The sequence below is a fragment of the Rhipicephalus sanguineus genome, chromosome 7 (genome assembly GCF_013339695.2).
Source record: "Rhipicephalus sanguineus isolate Rsan-2018 chromosome 7, BIME_Rsan_1.4, whole genome shotgun sequence".
Classification (NCBI taxonomy): domain Eukaryota; kingdom Metazoa; phylum Arthropoda; class Arachnida; order Ixodida; family Ixodidae; genus Rhipicephalus; species Rhipicephalus sanguineus.
The window spans coordinates 166,932,486-166,954,107 of NC_051182.1; the positions used below are offsets into that span (position 1 = coordinate 166,932,486).

Consider the following 21,622-nt stretch of genomic DNA (forward strand, 5'->3'; position numbering starts at 1 on the left):
TCACTAAAATAACTACATTTGCTGGGAAAATGCAAATACGCCCAAAAAATGCAACAAGTGACTGGAAAATTCAACAAGCGACTTGGCGAAAAAAGAGGCCCAAATCCGCTTATTATAAACGAAACTGGATACTCTGCCAGTGGCAGAATTATGATGACAAATTAACAGAACCTGCACATAAGCAAATTGTGTAGCAGCATCATAAATTGAAATGGGAGCAGGAAATAACTGATCCAAATTTCTGTTGCATTTAATTACTTGAAAATGCGAAGTGTAAATTCTCTGCAGTTGGTTAATAAGCACGCAGTGTTTCCAAGTGAACATTCTGTAGTCAGAATTAAAAGTCAAGGTGAAACTTTAAATTGGATAAACACATTGAAGCAGTTCAGAATTGCTTCGATTTGAATTCATAATGACAGCATGTCTATACGAGGTCCTGTCATAACTGCACAGTAATAATTTCTTATTTTCGCAAGATAATGTAACCTTTCTTTTACTGAAACTTGGGACAGTTAAAAATGAAAAACAAAACAGTACAAATGCCAATAATAATAAGAATACCTAAATTTTTATGTGCCGAAACCACGATATGATTATCAGGCACACCGTACTGAAGTGCTACGGAAATTTCAACCATCTGGAATTCTTTAATGTTCACTGACATCGCACAGTACACGGTCCTCTTATCACTTTGCCTCCACCAAAATGCGACTGCCGTGGCCGGGATCAATCCCGCAACCTTCGGCTCAGCAGCCGAGAACCGTAACCAGTAATCCACCGAGGCAGAAGGGTACAAATGCAATTTACTGTTACAAAAATCCTAGACACCTCTTGCGTGCATACATTTTATTCACAAAGAGAGGCTTCGCTTCATACGTCAACAGACAGTGTTAAGCATGCTGCTCACTACAACTTTGCTATGCCATTAGCAACCCTCGTAGTGATATTTTGTGATGCCTTAAGTGGGAGGACAACGTAAAGCGCAGCAGTGTTACAACAAATAACCATAAATGACATGGCTCACCCAAGAGAATGAAGCCAGCCGCTATGGGACACAGGACCAAGGCTATGACAGCCGCTGCAATCGGCTGAAGCAGGCCTAGCACAAGCCCCTGCCAGAGGATGGCCTCACCAAGCACGCAGATACGGTTGCGCTCGGGGCCTGCGCCATCACCACCAATTCGTGATCTACCATCAAATGTGCACAACGATGTACGCAGTCCACTGCACTGAGGCATACACACTGAGTGGAGCATGCTCAAAGGAGATGCCTCTGAGCACGCTCAAGCTCAAGTGGAGCTCGCATGCTCGAGTATTTTCTCGCATATAACCCGCACCTTCCAACAATGATTCGCAGAAAAATTTCCAAAAATGATCCCCACGCATTGCCACGAAGCTAGCTTTCTTGTACAGCTGTGAAGCACTGCCGTGAAGCCACATTTGCAAACTAGAATGAACCCTTTTTTATAATCCACGAGCGTGCTTCTCTGCGCTGCCTATTTGCCCAACTAATGGAGGCATCTGTCGTCCTTCAAGTGTAGACGAGGCCCTAGTTGCATGTGCTGGGGCTCATCTATTATGCGTGTTTATATCAAGAGAGCCAAGTATACGTTTTCCGTGTCGTAGCGCAAGCAAACCGCGCTCGATCACGTTGCTTGCAGCAACTGACTTGCTGCCATTACCGTATTTTCCGGTGTATAAGACGCACCTTTTTTCCTAGATTTTCGCTGGTGCGTCTTATACAACGGTGCGTCTTATATACGCAAAAAGTGATTCTGCGAGACCAATTTGTTTATATTTAATTTATGAGTACGATAAACTGAGCTCGAGAGCATTCGTAAAAATATATCTAATTTTGTTGTAACAATGAAGCGGCTGCGATCTTAGATGTCAGCTACTTGCTGTTCAAGCAGCGCGGTGACCACGGAGATTACGGCCGCAATAAAAGCCACCACTGTCGCGTGCCCCATTGTACTGTTTGAATTGTTTGTTCTTAAACGAAGAATTAAACCCACAGAACTGAGGCAATAAATAAAAAAGAGCACCACAATGGTCCATTGTAACGTTGTAGCGCCCACAATATCAGTTACAAAAGCGAAAGTACCACTTCATTATCATCATCATCAGTTTCCGTGTGAGGCGTCGCTGCAGTCCAGCAGTAGTCGCAGCTTCCGGCTTCCGGTCGCCATTTACGTTTTGTATGCGTGTGTAGGTGGTATCCGACGATCGTGTGATAACCGTGCTATAACCGTGCGGCGCGTTCGTTGTTTATGTGTTCTCGCCAAGTCTGGTAATGCCCTAAAGGTATGGTAGCCACCATAGTACAGGCAGTGCCAACGATGTGCTTCAAAGTGCTTACAATGCTGCGTAAAAGTTACTCAGAGGCTGACGACGGCAACCCAGCGATGCTGCCAACCGAAGCGGAAGAACTTTTGACAGTGCGCCGGAGGATGTGGCTTCAAATCTAGTAGAATAAATAGTGGTTTTCTGCGCCTTAATAACACTGCTGCTTACAGATATTCAGTGCCGTGCGTGACTACGCATTTCGCAATCAATGTACTTTGCGTGGGTCATTGTGTTTTATCATGTCGACTGAGTTAAAAATAGATGCGTCTTATACAAAGGTGCGTCTTATATATCATTTTTTCTTTCGAAAGTCGTAAAAAGTAGGGGGTGCGTCTTATACAAAGGTGCGACTTATACACCGGAAAATACGGTAGTTGGGCTAACTGCATGGCAGGAAAGCTAGCTTTACAATTATAAAAGGGGTCTATTTGCATTTTTTATTTGGCTCTAGCTCCAAAATAAAAGAATGTTCTTGCGGGTTATACGTTAGAAAATACGTAATACTTTGATTTTGTGATTTACATAGCATTCAAGCTTCAGAAGAATTCTCCTCTTGCGTTCCAAACCACATACTAACAGCTATGGAAACAAATTTTTACCTAAAACACAATATAGATACTATTTCAGGTGACAAAAGAACACTTATCATGTAAACCCATCACATCCCTTATATGCATGTTATAACATTCTATGGCATCGCTTCTTCAAGGATGATGCATGCATTTATAATTTTGAAGCAAAGCAAGTCATCCAGGAAACACACTCAGCCTAACAGAATGCTTATTAAATAATAGGAACAAAAAAGCCGGGCTTGAAAAAAGCAGCTGGGAGAACGCACTTGGCGAGTCGAAGTCATAGGCGAGCACCATGAGTAGGTGGAAGGCAAGCATCACACATGGCATCCTGCAGATAGAAAACACGACACAGGTCAGGCATTACTGTCACATGACAGCGTCCGGCTAGATTTCATTAAGCCTCTGTTTACCAAAGGTCATGCCACTGAAGAAATCCCTAATAAAAGCATAGTCAGGTGTAGCCAGGAGCTGCCTATATGCATGTGCGTGTGTGTTAGTATGTGTGCATGCACACACACATGCACACACAAACTGAACATAAACATTTCTGGGAGCATCCCTGATCCCTCTCCTGGATAAGCCTATGTCGAGTATAGCTAAGCTGCCTTGCTTGCAGCTGCCATCAGCACTGGTACTACGGTTCCCAGCAGCAATTTCTTTAGAAAACTCGACGGGTGCCACCATCGGAATACAAATGCCCACCAGAGGGGTGCCAGGAGTGCCGCCACCAGAGATGTCAGGCAGACGACCAATGAGAGCACGGGGAAGACCAGCACCAGCAGCACCGTGCCCACCAGGCCCTTGACGAGGTAGTTCCAGGCACGGTTCACTTGCCGGCTCAGGCCTTTGCCCACAAAACCTGCAAGAGAGGTGGCAGTGAAAAGGAAAATTATAGTCGACCATGCATTGGTAGCATGAAACTATGCAAAAAATATCCACACGGATTTCTCAGAAAGACAGCTTCCCAGCTGATGCAAAATTCGCCCTGGTTTGGGATTTGAACTCAAGCACCAGAAAAGTACCCCAGAAAGGCGTTGCTCCTCACGCTGGTGCTCTTGGAGCACAGCCCTTAGCAAAATCCACGAACAAGTTCTTTGAGGCGATGAATGAGTCCAAGGAATGTTTTCAACAACCAAGATTTCAACAAACAATGTGCAGAAAAGGACTGGAGTGCACTTTTGAGGTGCCTTGATGCTCACAAATACCTTCAATATGATAGTGTACCAGGCCAAGTGCAGCTGTAAGGACCTGGAGGGCAAATACTCATGTTTCCTTAATCAGTGCAACTTCTACTTTCCTCAATGCACACATTTCCATAATTTTAGGGCATAAAAACTACATCCACCAACACTTCAAAGGAAGCTTACAACAATGAATACGTTAGTAATACTCCACATGCAATAGAAAGGTGAAAATTTTGGCGATCATTCCAATTTTCATTTTTACGGCGGAAACCTTAGATGCCTCAATAAGCGCGCGGCGACGGCGTCAACATGAGTGATGCAAGAAATCATCCTGTGATGACGCCATCTTGACGTCACAGATCGCCAAAATTTGTGACATCCCTGACATCATATAACATGATGTCACACGATGACATCATCACTTGGCATCATCCCTTGGTCAAAGGTGGGCCGATCACGGAGGTAGTGCAAAGCCAGGTGAGGTGCAGAAAGCTTTTGGAGGTGGGGGAGGATCAATACATCCAGTGAGAAGAAAAGGAAGAAGATGGTTTATGCCTTCAAGACGTCTTAGGTGAATGCATAGGGAACCCTGTGAGTTTTTGTGCCTCTTTATCGGTAGTGGCTGCATCACGCTACAAACTCCCCTCACCAGAGTCTGGTTGAGATTCAAAGTCTGTTCTTGACTTGGAGATGTGCCTCCAAAGGGAGAGCAGTCGGGAGCAGAGTGTCTGCGTGGAAGACGACTTGCGCGGCTGTAGTCTTCCCTGCACAGCAGTGGGGCACTCGTGTTATCAGACTGTCCCAGCAGAGACCGAGCCTCACATTGAGTCACTTCCCACAATTCTGTGCTTGTCAAAAGTACAGCTCTGCAACATTCCCATTTTTAGATAGAACCAAATGAATTCAAGAGACAGGCCAGGGAAAGCATAAGGGCTATTAATTGTTGTCAATGATATAAATTGAAACAAAATGTAAAAAAAATCCCCCTTTCCATCAATGGGATCTGAACCCACAATCTTCTAATTATGTGTCCAATGCTCCACCAATGGAGCTACGACGAAGATCAATCCATCGTAGCTCAATTGGTAGAGCATTGGACACGTAATTCGAAAGTTGTGGGTTCAGATCCCACAAACGGAAAGGGGGATTTTTCATCCATTCTAATTCATTTAAATTTAACATAAACAATTAAAAACAACAATTAATGGCCCTTATGCTTTAGTTGGCCTAAGTGTTGGTTGGATTCATTGGGCTGTGTCTAACAAGGAAATGAGCCCCTCGAAAAAATTCCCGTTTTTCTTTCTTTTAGCTAATCACAAATTGATTACCACCTGGATATCTTTTAGGTTGTTCAATACCATGTAAACATATTGAATATTTCTCTAATAATACAGGATCGACATATAAAACATTTAGGGATGGGCGAATAGTAAATTTGAGGTTCGAAGCGAATAGTGATTTGGTCGAATAATTTCGAATCGAATAGTTCGAATAGTAATTACCACATATTATTCAAGAAAAATGAGCATTTTCATCATGATCCTCGCACAATGTTTTAATGAATTGGAACTAGGTATGAGTGAATGTCACGTTTTTTGGTTTGAAATGAGTGGAAGAAACCTTGAATGGGTATCAAAATTTGAATAGCAGTATGGTGCGAGTTATAAGTGGTAAATACGTTACAAGTTGAAAACTACAATACATAGCGCATATAAGCCCATATAACACGCTTTTAAACTTTAAAAAATATGTACACTTAACCTTGAAGTATGCCTTCGCGGCAGTGCAGATTTCCCCTGGCAGAGTGGTTTCACGGTACAGCAACCTGATGCTGCAGTGAAACCACCTTTACAGGGGGGGTTATGTGCGGTCAACCACACATATATTCATTCATTTCGAATACTTCGAAATTTCGAATAATATAAATTCGTATCGAAGCGAATTCGAATATTCGAAACCCCTGAATATTCGCCCATCCCTAAAAACATTACCTCCACACTGAGAGAATGTTTACTGTATTTGTTCATACAGGAAATCAGCCGGAGTGCATCTTTGACGCTGATAAACATTCTTGCCAACCCCGTAGGGAAAAGTGGCATTCATTATTAAAAGGGTTCAGTCTCTTTTTGTACAGCAAACAAGAAGAAAGAAGGGCTGGAACAACACAGATAAAACACAGATAACTAACTATTGACCAATTCATTGAAATTTATACAAAATGCAGAAGCCTCATAAAGACATTTTGAACAACCACATAATCTGCTAAAGCAATAAAACTCGTAATAAGGCTGCTTCTCTTTCATCTCTTTTGAAGGTTTCTCGTTACCGAGACGAAACATTAGTCTCTCAACGAGCAGCTTTTGCTAAGGATGTTACTGTACAGAAGGAGCAATAATTGCCTTTCCTGTGTTTTTTTTTATGAGGCTGTCAATTCCCTTGTTAGCAGTATTTCAAACATCAAGATCTTTTAAAGAAAGGTCTTGCTTTACAAAATTGAGGTTGCAAATGCATGGGTCTCAATAGGAATTTCAGATGGAATTACTTTATTGTATTTATTATATTGTTATTGCCAATTGCATTATAATGAAGCTTCACTTCAGACATCTTCAGATGACAGGAGCAAGGAAACAGCAACTGTTGCATGAGAATATAAAAGGCACATGCTGTCGATGTTCCTCGTGCTGTTGGGCCTATGCTTGCAAGGTCTCGCAACAGTCCAGAGATCATTATGAAAGCTTTTATTGGAAAGGTCTAGCTACACCAGCCAGGATTCATTGAAATTTTATTGCTTGAAGAGTGCAAGGGCTTACATCTTCCTGGTTGACCTCAAAGTCTGGCATGAAGGGACGGGGAAGCACCAGACTACGCAAGCTCAGAGGACTGCACCATGGTATCAGGATCTACAAAAAGAAGTGAATGTTTCAGTGCTCTACTAACAATGTCACTGGCTCAGCAGAGACAATATGTGGACACTTTAAGAGAGAACGTGTCACTCAGGAGCTCCTCCCTCGATACTTGCCCTCTGCTCTTTGAAATGGTAAATAAAAATATTGATTGACTGATCGATCGACTGAATGAGTGATTGATTGAGACGAGCTACACTTGTCCGAAGCAGTTTGGGGACAGTTTGGTAAGGACGAGTAGCACTCGTCCAAAATGGTAAAAGGGTTAAAGATTGAGCACCTCATGATATAAAGTTGGCCAATATGTACAAGTAGTTTTCAGCTTTTTACTCATTACTGCAGTCAAAGCACAGCTAGAGCAATACAACAAGCTTAAGAAATTGAGTGCTCCAAAATGCACAGTGGTCAATGCTGTGGAGGCTAGCGAGACTTCTTGCACTAGGCGTGTTTTGAACCAGGAGAGATTATTCATTCTTGTTTCGTGCCCACAATGTGATTTCTCTCAGCTTTATGTGGAGCAATAAATTAGAAGTTCATGTGGCTTAGAAATAAACAACTCTGTTATACGGCCGTGAATATGTTGTTCTGTATCTCGTAGCGTTTCATTGTCTTCATTTCTTTGTTTTTCATTTGAAGCGTGTGGGGATCGAGAGCGTCCTCCTACCTGGCGCCTCGTTCCCCAGCTGCCGCGCGCGGGCCGGCCGCGTAGCCCGGGCGCACTTAGGCACCGGCACTCGCCAAGATGGCGGCTAGGGCGCCTCTTTGTCTGGGCGAGCCAAGCGTCGGCTCAGTTCCGCGCTGGCATGTCCGGGCACGCTACGCTGGCGCGCTGCGCGGGCCTACGTCACAACGCAGCGCCATCTCCCATTGGGCCGCTGGTGACATCCTCCTCTCCTACGAGCTAAGATGCGCCCGACGATTCGCTCGTGGCGGCAGATGCTCTCAGGCTAGCACGAGAGGTTGACGCGCTGCTCTAGCAGGCGGCTTCTCGTTCGGGTGCTCGACCGCTGCCCTTTGTGTGGTAGTCTTAGCGCCGCTGGCAAGCGTACTCGATAGGTCTTGCGGAGTTCCCCTTACGGCCTGCAAGCCTGTGAGTGTCGTACTGTGCTGCATCTTGGGTTAATAAACCCGTTGTTGTTGTTACCCTGCCTCGTGCGTGGTTTCTGCGCCGTGCCGGAGAATCGACGAACCCGGCCGTAGCGTCTTTGTTCGCTGCGGCAGTGGAGAACGTCGCGTCCCTACACGGTCGCGCTCGTAGGTAAGCCTAGTGCAAACCTATCTCCACAAGCGCCGCAATGCTTGACGGGCGTGCTCTTACTCTGCTCGCACGAGCACTTACAATGAAGAAACACGGCTGTGAGACGCATGGAGTTGCACATTTTGCTGACCGAACTTTTTGCATATCGTAAAATCCCAAACAAGCGTCCCTACCCGAGCAAGTACCCCCCTCTCTTTTTCTGAAGATTTGAAATATGTTGCCAATGACCAAGCAAGTGACCCCCCCCCCCGCCCTTCCACCATTTTCACTGCTTCATTCAGTGTTTTTTTTTTTTTTTTCCTTGACGAGGGCTAATAATGACAGTGAATGCATGCCTATTAAATAACGCATTTCATTGGAAGCGCACGCGGTTCTTCCACCTCCATCTTGAATTTTGATCCATGACCGAGCATGCCCCCCCCCCCCCCTTACAAATCTTGTCAGATTACCTTTCACCGTAGGGGGGGCACCTGCTCGGGATTTTACGGTAACCTCCACAGCACCGACTGCTACGTAAGGAACAGAGTGTAGACAGAGGCAGCAGGCACACCATACCCCAAGGAGAAACATGGCGTTGCAGGTGTGTGCCCAGACCCGGTGGCAGAAATTGCCCCAGCGCCACAGGGGCAGCCGGGTGGAGGTGAGCCGGGTGCACTGCTTCTCGGCCACATACGTGGGGCGCTCACCCAGGAGCAGGGTGTCACCCATCGGGGGCTCGGGGCCCGAGGGGCCACCCACACGCCGCACCTGCAGTGGCGACACCTCGAAATGACACATGGCTGAAGCACATTACCCTTTGCAACACTCTTTATGATCGACTGTCTATAAGCGCATGAAATTTACATAATTTGATGCCAAGGTTCTGGAGACGAAACTTAATGCAAGTGCAAGCATTAGAATAAATCACAATGTATTTTACAGCAATTAAATACAATTACACCATAAACAATTACCTCATTATTGTACAGTCAGTCATGCTATATTTCTTCATAAACCGAATTGAATGGCCCACTCAAATTACATGCGATAGTTATCTGCTGGCAGCAAGGATTACCAAAAAGGTAAAAAAACATTTTGAAATCCCTGCCGAAACACCCCGCATCCGAATGCTAAAGCGATCGTGTGTAGCAAAACATTTTGCTTACAAGTAACATAAAGGCACTTTAGGCAACAATAAAGAGTAATTTACCATTACTCACTATTCATGCTCTCTTCCTTGCCAACAGTGCACAGAAATGGCAAAAGTCGCATCTTCAAATGAGGGCACCGTGTCACAAAGGGATAATTTATTCGACCTTGTAGGTAGAGAACATACAACAGCAAACGTGAAACGGGTGTTGACCCTCTACCAAATTGTGACATGGGTTGGGGCAAGGCATGACAATGGCCCCTTTCAGCGTAACTTACAGAGAAATACAAATACCCATTTGATGGGGCATTCAGGAATTTCTCGACCACATTTGGCCTGCTTAAAGAAGCTGCAGAAACTGTCTCACACTCTGTAGGTATGAAGTTTCATTCAATTCTAGCCAAGGCACAGTGCAAATTCTTTTTTCTTTTTCTTACACAGTTGAATCTCATCACAACAGTGTCAAATCTGACATGAAAACACTTTTGTTATTATATTTGATGTTTATCGTAAACATGGATTCGTTACATGCTGCTGACGGTGACAGGTAATTAACCAACAACTCGTTATACATGTTTGACTGACAACAGGCATCGGCAGGCATGAAGAAAGATCAGGAGGTGAGCCGTGTACAAAGTATTCTTCAGCATATTAAACTTCAGTTGATATATGCAAGCAAAAAAAGAAACGTTTCCTTTCAAGTTTCCTTCAGCACTCATCCCAACCTTGACAAACAGCCGCATTTATTTCCACACACACTTTCTTCACTAAGCTGAATATTTTGACAGAATTGCCTGTCTAGCTGCACTAATTAATTACGACTTTCAAGTGGCTCCAAGCAAAAACGGGGTTTATTTCCCGACGTTTCCTTCCTCAGGGGGAGTGACAACGGAGATGTCGAGGTGGAACCTTTGAGCATCTTTCATGGTCAAGGTGCGGAGGAGAAAAGACACTTCTGCATTGGTGTTGAAGGTGTTGAGCTCAACACCCTCAACATCAAAGTACAAGCACCTTCTCCCCTCCTCAACTATGAAAGGCACTCAAAGGTTCCACCTCGACATCTCCGTTGTCACTCCCCTTGAAGAAGGAAACGTCGGGAAATAAACGCATTTTTTGCATGTAGCCGCTTGAAAGTCCTAAATACTTCCTTCAACAAGAAGAGAGAAGGGATAATACGACATCAGTAGGCAAAATGGCAAGCCCGATGCTGCACCAACCTGCCACTGTGAGGGCCTCCACACGTGCGTCTGCCAGGTGAATGTCCGGGTGGGAGCACGCAGCCGCGCCAGCTCGGCTGCCAGTGCAGGGGCCTGTTCGCGCAAGAAGGACAGGTCACGTGCCACGAAGTAGGCTGCCTGGGCAAGACCCCGCTCCCTGCACAAGGCCAGTGCTGTCTCGTGGGCCTCCAGGCAGTGCTCGCGCTCCAGCTGGCACTGCGGTCACCCAGAGATTGATATCAATAGGTCTGCGAAAGCACTGGTCAGACGCACTCCACAGAGTCTGGTAGATGGATGGATCGGTGGAAAAACTTTATTGAGGTCCATTAGGTCACGCTAGCTTCCTATAGCCTGAAGCAGACCGCTTCCTAAAAGCCTAGCCTTCCGGCCGCTTTGCGGTCCCACTGGACTGCCCATAGCTGCTCTTCTAATGTAAGACTGCGTAAAGCTGTGTCCCACCGCTCTTGTGTGTTGTCCTTGCTGCTGCGTAACATGGAGCAACACCAAGGCATATCACTAAGATCGTTACATTTATCGCATGTTGTAGGATTAGAGAACTCCGAATCTTCCAATTTTAAAGAGATGGTTTTCAGGGCGAGCTAGTAACGCACCTTGACGTGACTAACACGGAAAACGACTAAGAGGAACGAAGCAAAACAAAACACATATGACAGAGTGCTGGTGATACTGTAGAAAGACTCGCGCAATACGTGAAGCTTATCTCACTATGAGTGGGTGTCCCCAATAATCAGGAGTGTGCAATCAATGGTGCTTACCTGAACTTCATGAAGCTGACTGCGCAACCATGGTCCAATCAAGGAGAGCACAGGAAACTCTTCTTGTAGTCGTTCCTTCTCCTGAGCGAGCAAGAAACAGGGCTGCATTAAGAACTTGCAAGAAGGAAAGGCCCTACCCCCACGCCCCTTTAAAAGTGAAAGTATGGATCTGCTTTCATCTGGTGCTAGAAGCTACAGCGCTGGCAAAAAAAAAAAAAAAAAAAAAGTGAACAAGGACAGCACTGACAAAATGAGCACCAGCAAAGAAACGAGAGGGCCAAAAACCTTCCGAGGCCAATTCAGAGACTGTTTAAGGAAAGGTGAGTCTGCCCACCTTTTCGCCCCCCCTTCCCACCCACCCTGACCACACACACAGTCTGTAACTGAAACCTGCAAGGGCCAGGAAGGGATTGCAAAGCCCCTGCCACCGGATCCACTACAGGTGCCAGATTAAGCTACTAAAAAGGCTTCATCGGGCACTTGCAACTATGGTCGGTTACAACCTAAGAAAAAATATAAGCTTTGCCCACAGAACCACAACTGCCCTTCACCTGTGACAGTCGTGCTAGCTGGTTTCCGCTCAAACCGTAAGTAATTTTCCTCACCTAACATAAATACTACACATATTTAGAGTTAAAGGTTTGTTGCTACCACCTAAAACATTACGTTTGGCTGAGCAGCGATCTCAGAATCTTTGATGAAATTCACCAGGATGTTCAAGTTGCCAACCTAACACCAGTGACACAAGTGTGTGTCTGTATGGGAAACAACTCCCTCAAGCAATTGAGAAGTGCCTGACGTCATGAAAATGAGTGAGTGCTATTGGATGGAGCATTTATGCAAATTCTCCGAGGGAGGGACAGCGATAACTCTGGGTGGGGGCGACATTTTTTCTTAGGTTGTACACTGATATTAGAGCACTAGCACAGTGAGAGCCACGCATTGGGGCATTCCCTTTAACAGTGGACTGCACTGCACACGAAGGCTTTTCTGCCTCAAACCCAAGCGTTGCAGTGGTGCTCACCTGAGCCACGTAGTGTGCAGTTCTGTCGTGCACGACGTCCAGAGCCCGCTGGATGAGCACGGCTGCTTGGGCCTGCTCGGCGAGCAGCTGACCCAGTCCTGGCGCCAGGCTCTCCAGGGCCGGGTCACGACCCACCGCCTCCGACACACGTCGCACGTACTCGTCCTGCACGGCCACTTTGGCTTGCTGCAAGCACGACATCAAGAAGAGCTGACACGAAGAACAGCCAGAACCTTTGTCATCGCAGAGCAATTATCGAGAACAGCACAATATGCATGGGAATGGTTGGCCTTAGATTGGTATCTTTCTTAAAAAAGTTTGACAATTAGGGCTCTGTTGCACTGCCAAATTTTTTGGCACGCTCTGGGGATAGATTAGAGAGGGAGATCCTGAAAGCTTTTTACATTGCATACACAGGATACATGTGCATTAGCCGCGCATCAGAGGCACTTGCGGGAAAAAGAGATTGCCTTTATGTCGCATTAGAGGCTTCATGACGACGTGATGGTGATGCCAGTTTGTTCCATGTATAAGTATCTATGTTTCTTCAAATAAAATTCATTTCATAGTTTACACTGCTGTATCCTCCTGGTCCTCGTGTTTTTGCAGAGCGTATTCATTCTCTCTCACACTGATTTACTCAGTGTTAAAACAGAACACAAAATGCTAGCCTTCTTCTGTTACTGTGTTGGAATGTGCAAGAATAATCAACGTAGACACAGTTATGTATTTGTGAAAAACACTACCCGTGTGTGACTAAAAAAATTTTGGAGGAAGAGCAATGTGGCCTTCACTCATCGTGCGTCAATTTTAATTTCACATTTCTGCTTTCATCATTTACTTGGTGTCATTTTAAGTAAACATACAGATGGTTAAAAGCAGGCAAGACTTGCTAGGAATATGTCAATATGAAGAAGCTTCCCTTGCATGGCCATGACCATGTTTTCGGCCAAGCCAGAGTCGGAGTAAGCCATACGTACATTATTCTGTCATTACGATGGCACCATCACAACACCTTCATACAACTTGCACAATAGTACCAGACGTCTTTGTAGATAACATTGTAAGGAATGTCATACCACAGAACGTGACAACCAGAAAACATGGACCCTTTTGCGATGACAACAATGATGACATGAACTATGATGCCAGCCAGTTCCCACTAACGTGAATGTCATTTTGGTTTCACGTCTAACTGTAATGTTCAAGCTTCCTGAAGAAAAAAAATGTGCGTCCCGGTATCTTCGTCCCTTGAAACATGTGCCAACGATTTGCGACAGAAAAAGTTAGGCATGCAGACAGGGACTACAAGTAGGGAAAGACAGACAATGGTTGAGTCACTACACTTTACTGATGTTCTTGTCTGCACGCCTAACTCTTTCAAAGACGAATATTTCGCACAATTGACCATCACAGAGAAATCAATGTAGAACTTCATACCAGATGTTGACAATTCTATCAAGGCTACAAAAAGAACTCACCTTCTCAATGTCACAGTCAGACAGCTTCTTTGCTGCAAATATGAAAAATAATTTATAAAATGAACACCAACACAAACACACACGTCACAATTCTAAGATCATTGTTGCAGATCAGCGCAGACAACGGGACGAAGAACATACAGGACACGGCGCTGACTATCAACTGATTTCTTTATTGGAAAGGCAGAGAATACATAGGCAGGCAAACAAAAATTGAAAAATGGCACAAATGCTAGCAAGTGACTCGGCTGGCCGGCAATACTGTCAATTTGAATAAGGGTTTTCAAGATACGGCAAAAGCAGATTTCATGAAAACGTAAACACAAGGAAAAAATGGCAAAAAAAGGACCATGACTTGGTGGTCGGTACAAAACTGATTAAAACAGCTAAAACTGGACATTCAAAAATCAACAAAAACCAAGCACGAAAGTCTAAAAAAAAAAGATTTGTAAGCAAGTAACAACAAGCTTAGAAAACTGCAACCACAAACAATAAAAAAAACAAGAAAACAAAAGCATGTGACAACAAGCTTAGTAATAACAATTGAGGCTCAAGGTAGCTAATTTCTTTGCTAAAGAGTGCTACTGATGGTGCGACAACACAGTTTTGCACCGACCGCCAAGTCACGGTCCTTCCTTGCCATTTTTTGCTCGTGTTTAAGTTTTCATAAAATCTGCTTTTGCCGCATCTTGAAAACCCTTATCCAAATTGATAGTATTGCCGGCTGGCCGAGTCACTCAATAGTGTTTGTGCCATTTTTCGATTTTTCTTTGCCTGCCTATATATTCTCTGCCTTTCCAATAAAAAAATCAGTTGATAGTCAGCGCTGTGTCCTGTATGTTCTTTGTCCCGTTGTCTGCACTGTTCTGCCACAATGTTCATGAACCAACTTGCTCACCTAAGAACCTTTGTCTAAGATCATGCTTGCAACTATGAAAACACACTTGTAAATTCCAATGCAAACATAATGGCAGCGCTACTGTGTGGAACAAGTGAACTTTTACGAATAGAGCAGTTTCTTTTAAAAATTTCCCATTCTATTTGAGTGTCATAAGTATTTCATACCGTACTAAGGACAAATGCTCATGAGAATATGAGCAAAGTACTTGCAAGCAGCGGAGAGAGTCACGTGGGTGTCCCTTTGACAGCTACATCAGCTTTCTATATTTTGAGCATACACTTGGGTTTGTTTAGAGGAGGTAGATATCTCTTATACAAGATATTTGTAAAAATGGGTGCTTTGGCCCTCGCTCGTGTACATTCTTTGCAGCCACACACATCTGTGCAACAAGCTGTCTTGTCCAGTACTCCATCCTTTCTACATCGTTTCTTCGTGTGCATGTATTCTTGAATGTTGCACTATGAACATGAACGCACAATGGAGTCAACTTTATGATAAAACGCATTTCATTTCTGTAATTGGCTTCACCACTATGTATTCCAGGGATTCTCAAACCTTCTCGCCTTGAGGAACCCCTAACTTTTTCATGTACATTTAGCATGAGAAAAATCTGAATGAGTGGAGAGGGGGCAGGGGCTGATATGACACTTTTCGATGCACACAACCCCAGTATTAAAGCCGTCGCAGTGGCCTGTTATCTTTAATCGCAACGGCCATCGGTGTTGATATGGAACTCGTGATAATGCATAGATAGGCTAAGAAGTTGAAATACCTCCAGCCACAAATTCTTGGAGGAAACCCGACGTTTCGAGACCGCCTTGGTCTCTTCTTCAGGGGTGACTGTGCTGATCAGGGAGGCTTCGTCGCAGCTTGTTTTTGGCTCCGCCTTTCTCTTTCCCCCACGTTCCGGAGGCCGTGCACGTAGATCGGAGGCATTGTTCCGAGAGACCGGTTGCGAATGTGAACCGGTCCCTCGGAACAATGCCTCCGATCTACGTGCACGGCCTCCGGAACGTGGGGGAAAGAGAAAGGCAGAGCCAAAAACAAGCTGCGACAAAGCCTCCCTGATCAGCACAGTCACCCCTGAAGAAGAGACCAAGCCGGTCTCGAAACGTCGGGTTTCCTCCAAGAATTTGTGGCTGGAGGTATTTCAACTTCTTAATTCTTCCACCCAGCCAGACAGACTTCTGTCGAAATGTTTACATTTAAATAGATAGGCTAGCGATTCCCTGCCCCCCTCCCATGCCTCTCCGCGAGTCACGTAAAGCGACTGCCGACCATACACTGTACGCTTCAGGCACCACATGCCGTAAGCAATGCGTGTTCACGCAAACGTAGCATCAGACATACAAAAGCCTGCTTTATATTTTGCATAACAAAAAAAAGAAACCATGCCAGTCGCACTGTAAAACAGCCATCGATACAGCAGTCGTAAGGCTAAGCCTAAATGCGCATGTAGCCCACAGCTGGCATGAAGTGATGCCTCTTGCACAATTCAAAAGCGCTTGTTGCGCGTTTTCTTTACAAAACCGACATAGTGCAGTGGCAAATCAGCCGTCTATAAGAACTGAGCCATGTGAACGCCAACACGTCATGAGCCACAGAGTGCCCCACGTGGCCATTAATTGTTTGAACAGCCAATATCTTCTACATCTCGGCTTGCAGAATTACCGAACTGATCCCGCGCACATGTTACGAACTGAGCTCACGAGCACAAATTACCTACCAGCGCTCCGCGCACTGTCACTGCAGGTCCACAAAACACATACTTCATGGCGCACGCTAAACAAGTCTTTAGTGCCGTTACCACGTGCGTCTTGCTACCCGCAGACGCCCGATGTGCGGATGCGACGTGTGATGGCTTTGTTAAATGCAAAATTTCTTGCAAATTTTCTTGTCAAAGTCATAAATTAAGTGCTAATGGGGGTAAAACGAGAGCGGGTCGCATTCGCTGTGACTGCTTGCGGAACCTTAAAATGCCCTTCACGGAACGTTCCGCGGAACCCAGTTTGAGAACCCATGATGTATTCCATTGATGAAGTCTTACTCTTCTATATGTATTTTGTTAGTTACAACCACTCCATGCATTAAAATTTTTTAGAAGTTACTACACTAGGTTGCGACCTAAGAAAAAATGTAGGCTCCGCCCAGAGAACCACGGCGCCTGCCATTCACCAGTAAAAGTAGTGCTAGTTGGTTTTCGCTCGAACCGTAAGTACTTCTTCTCGGCTAATGTAAATACAGTAAGCTCTCATTAAACGGAACCTGAAGGGACCAAGAAAATGTGTTCCATTTAACAGGAGTTCCGTTTACTGAGAGATGAACGGGAGTGCAGAATCAAAGTATGAAACCAATTATATAGATGCAGTTGTTCCGTTTAAGCAGCAGTTCCATTAACAGATTTCCGTTTACTGAGAGTCTACTGTACTGTGAATATTCAGAGTTAAGGTACGTCGTTACTACATAAAACATTATGTTTGGCTGAACAGCAATGTCAGAATCCTTATTTTACCAGGATGTTCCAAGTTTCCTACCTAAAGCCAGCGACACAAATGTGTGTGTTGTTGGTGTGTGTGTTGTGTGTGTGTGTGGGTGTGTGTGTGGTGTGTGTGTGTGTGGTGTGGCGCGCGCAAGCGTGTGTGTGTGTATGTGCGTGCGCACGTGTGTGGTGTGGGAAAAGTCACTATCTGAAACACTCGAGAAGTGCTTAATGTCACAAAAATGAGTAAGCGTCTATTGGATGGAGCAATTCTCTGTGGGAGGGACAGCAATGGCTTAGGTGGAGCCAACATTTTTCTTGGTTGGAAACAACTAATATCTTGTTTCTTGTTTACACATTCTCTTCTGTGATAGCCAGGCCAACTTGAGAGCGTTGTAAAGAAGTAAATAATAAATTAATTCATTGGTGGATTAATTAATTAATGCAACAGAATCACCAAGATGCTTATTGCAATGAACTGAAATGCAGCCCACCTCTCAGCTTGGCCACCAGGGCTTCCCGAAAAGCGGGGAACCAACCACGCAGCTCCCTCTCCAAGATGTGCACCAGAAATGGCATGGCACTCCGCAGCAGCTCTGTCAACATCAAGAAGCACAGGTCAGACTTGGTGCGTGAGGAATGACCCGACAGTAATCGCTCGTACCGGCATTGTAGAGCCGCAGGTCAATCATCTGGCCCTTGGGTGTCTTGTAGACATAAGGCACAGTGGGTAGCCTCTCCTCCCCCTGGGGAATTCACATGTGAAATGGTCACGGGAAGCCATTCATTCATGACATAGTTCTTGAAAACAAAGAACATGGAATGACATGCCTTATTCTCCACAGGAGAGGGTCTACGCACTGTTTTACAATATTGCACAAATGTTCACCGGTGAGCAAAAGTACATGGACCACAGGAGTGCATGCCAAAATGCATCGATGTGCCATTTGCCGACGCGGCGCCTATTGTCGAGAGGGCCCCATGAGCAGTGGTGCGCATGCGCGTCCCATGATATATGCTGGCCTGTCCAGTAGCTCTGCCTGCTGTCGTTACTATGCTCGTCGACCAAGCGTCAACTGGGTGTTGCTTTCTCTGCTCTGTCACATCTGCAATGGTCTTATGTTGCAGCTGCACTGGCTTGCGTGTTCAGCATGCATCGCTCTCTTTCCTTCTTTTTTTTTTCGTTTATTGCGCGGAGCACTGCTTTCTTCGACGCCTATAAATGACTCACGCAAAATGACTTGCTTCTTTCTGCGTATAGCTGCAATTGTATTATCGCAAACAGTACCAATGTTTGCTGCCGCATATCCAAGCGCAATATTGAATGGTGATAAATGAAAAACAAAGCGATACGCGCCGAACACGCGAGCCAGCCCAGCCCAGCCGGAGCCACTATGGAAAACAATGGTGCATATGTGACCGAGCAGAGAACTTGCGACACCTAGTTGGCGCTTAGTCGACGGGCACCATAACCACGCCAGGCAAAGCTACTGGACAGGCCGGCATATATGATGGGACGTGCATGCGCACCACTGCTCTTGGGGCCCTCTCGACAGCAGGTTCCATGCCAGCAGATAGCGCGTCAATGCATTTTGGCACATGCTCCCGTGGTCCGTATACTTTTGCTTACAGGTGTACACTGCAGCGTGCTCAAGCTAGCCTTAATATGTGACCAATCAACAGCAGTCCAATACGACTGCAATGAAATCAATTAATTATTTAAAACTGCCATCCCTAAGTGGAATTGCAGCAGGATGAAGAAATTAAAGAGACAACGCTTTCATGATAAAACACATTTACAGGTTGTGGCTTTGAATGTAAACAAAATGATTGCTGACAAAAAAGAACAACACATTATGAATGAATTTATATGAACTATAAAACTATACCTTGTCAATAATACCTGTTCGGAATTGAAAACACAATGATAAAACGTATTGCAGCATCAACTTCACTGCAGTGAAATGCATAAAAGAAAGGGCAGCAAATTTGAACAACTTGTGCAAGGAAGGTTTCATTTATTAAATTATTGCCGGAACTTCAAGAAAGGAATAAACAACAGACGCTGCTCACAATGTGGCACTTCTCGAATGTCTGCTTCTTGATTTGGTAGCGTACAAACAGGCACAGCTGCTCCAACTGGTTTTCCGCATCCGCCTGCGCACAACAGCAGTCGGGCTCTGTTGACACAAGTAGTTCTGGTAAACTAACGTATGTTTCTCTCTCAAGCAACTCTGACAACGTGCCAGCTCAAGAACACTAGCGAGCATAAAAGGAAGCCACTCACCTCGATGGTGAGCTCAGCAACGAGGTGCTTGACCCGCTCCTCTTGCAGTCTGGACACCAACAGAGTGGCAGACACCGATGGAAGTCCAACCAGAGCATCTGTAGGACAGAACCCATATGCAGCTCAAGAGCCAAGAAATGGCACTTGCTTACCGTAGCATGGGCTATCACTGTGAACCTTCAACAAAAGAAAAAAATTCCAGGCCTACGTGGCACATGCAGCACAGCCGCAGCAAAAGCTGAAAGAGCGGCCTCTCAAGAGCCCGTTTTAAACACTCTTGGGGTGACTACCGCAAGCAAAGTTGCGAGGTACCCACTACATCATAAATCATCATAATTTTGCGAAGTAGGGAAGTATGCTCAATGCCCACATTCATCACTCTGTGGAGAAGCAAGGTACCCACTACATATCTGTAAGGCATTATGTGCACTTTGTTGATGCTGTGGCTGATGACGAAGAATTATAGCTGAGCTCTTTGTAATGAATGAGAAGTAGGGGTGTGCAAACATTCAAAATTTCGAATATTTTTCGAATAGTGTTTGCTATTCGATTCGATTCGCACTGAAATTTTACTATTCGAACTATTCGAACTTCCCAAAAACAAATACAGTCAACGTCCGATTGAAAGTGACCCCTTCAAATTTTCAATATGCTTCACCTCATCACACCCCGGTATCGCGGCAAAGCTGCCTTTCGCTCCGTTACGGTCGAACTTTGCCAAGAGACAGTCAACGTCTGATTGGAAGTGGTCCCTAGAATTTCAATATGCTTCACCTCATCACATCCCGGTATTGCGGCAAAGCTGCCTTTCAAGCTTCGTTACAGTCGAACTTTGCCAAGACATAGTCAACGTCCGATTGAAAGTGGTCCCTAGATTTTCATTATGCTTCACCTCATCACACCCCCGTATTGCGGCAAAGCTGCTTTTCAAGCTCCGCTACGGTCGCAAATGTATTAACTCAAGAAAACGCTGGTTCCAACATGGAGATGAAAGGTGTGGCAGAGGTGGGGGCTCAATTAATGCTGTTTTGGTTTTGGCATGAAATTTGGGCAGGGAGTTCGAAAAATCGGACGCCGAAGCTTTTTTGCATCCAAAATTTCAGATGTTCTTATATATCGACGTCTAGGCAGATTTGGAACTCCGGACTTAAAGGGAGCACACCCTTGTCCGCCACATTAGTTGGGATTCCACAGAAGTTGAAAGAGGAGAGGCTGAGGAAATGGCATCTTTGCCTATCACGTGTAAAGTGTTGTCGGCAACACTTTGGTTGCACCAAATCATGTACATAAATGGAATTCGACCTCTACATTGCCTCATTCTTGATAAGACAATATGAAACACCACCCCGCCAGTGCTTCATCAACCTAGCGAAAAGAAACACTTTCATGTTGCTGTCTCATAAAAGTATGCTTAGGAATCCTCCCAACTTTTTTTTCTGCAATTTTGCTTCGAAGTATTTGAAAAATATTCTAGAAATATTCGAGAAATATTCGAAAAATATTCTATTTGATTCGCACTCACACTTCAATATTCGAATTCACTTCGCACCCAAAATTTTGCTATTCGCATAGCTCTAGTGAGAAGCTTTAAACCACCCACTCGTCACGCAATTTGAGTGATGCCTGGTTGTTATTTTACCCTTTTACAATGCTATACTGCATCTGTTAACGTGACTCCTTGGCTGACGTGATGCCTGTATAGGGTCTTTTTACGAAGAAGTTTCAAGCACCCGCATGGCTTTGTGGTCGAATACTCAACTGCTATGCAGAGGGCCTTGACTACAAATCCCGCTCAATCCTGACCTCTCTTCAATTATATTTTTGGACTTCCCAAACACTAGGACATTATTTATGACCCCTTTCCTCATAAATCACAAATCGCCTGTAACTGTACTCTGCATAAACGGTCGAACTTTAAGGTTTTTACAGAACAAAGTCGTGTGTTAATTTTACAAAATTTGTTAAACAGAGGTTGAGTTGCATACCATTTTTGCAGGTTTCCCTTTTTTACATGAAGACTTCTTTTTCTATCTTTTTTTTATGCAGTTCTTGTAACCTAATA

At 44.9% G+C, this 21,622-nt stretch overlaps 2 protein-coding genes across 10 annotated transcripts in view; one reads left to right on the plus strand and one right to left on the minus strand.

Moving 5' to 3' along the window:
• The window catches only part of LOC119400502 (uncharacterized), a 257,402-nt gene that overhangs the window by 215,045 nt on the left and 20,735 nt on the right, over positions 1–21,622 (minus strand). Inside the window, exons 7-12 of one of the 8 annotated variants that reach the window (XM_049418094.1) lie at positions 19,561–19,658; positions 19,347–19,430; positions 17,938–18,019; positions 17,768–17,869; positions 13,894–13,925; positions 12,413–12,598 (exon numbers count right to left, since the gene is read on the minus strand). The exons of 2 other annotated variants lie outside the window; for them this stretch is intronic. In XM_049418094.1, coding sequence (XP_049274051.1) covers positions 12,413–12,598; positions 13,894–13,925; positions 17,768–17,869; positions 17,938–18,019; positions 19,347–19,430; positions 19,561–19,658 — 584 coding nt within the window. The remainder of the gene's footprint in view (positions 1–12,412; positions 12,599–13,893; positions 13,926–17,767; positions 17,870–17,937; positions 18,020–19,346; positions 19,431–19,560; positions 19,659–21,622) is intronic. 5 more of the 8 variants (XM_049418091.1, XM_049418092.1, XM_049418093.1 and 2 more) reach the window with 5 other exon arrangements.
• Positions 1–21,622, plus strand: part of LOC119400509 (N-alpha-acetyltransferase 60) — a 217,220-nt gene that overhangs the window by 153,307 nt on the left and 42,291 nt on the right. The window lies entirely within an intron of this gene.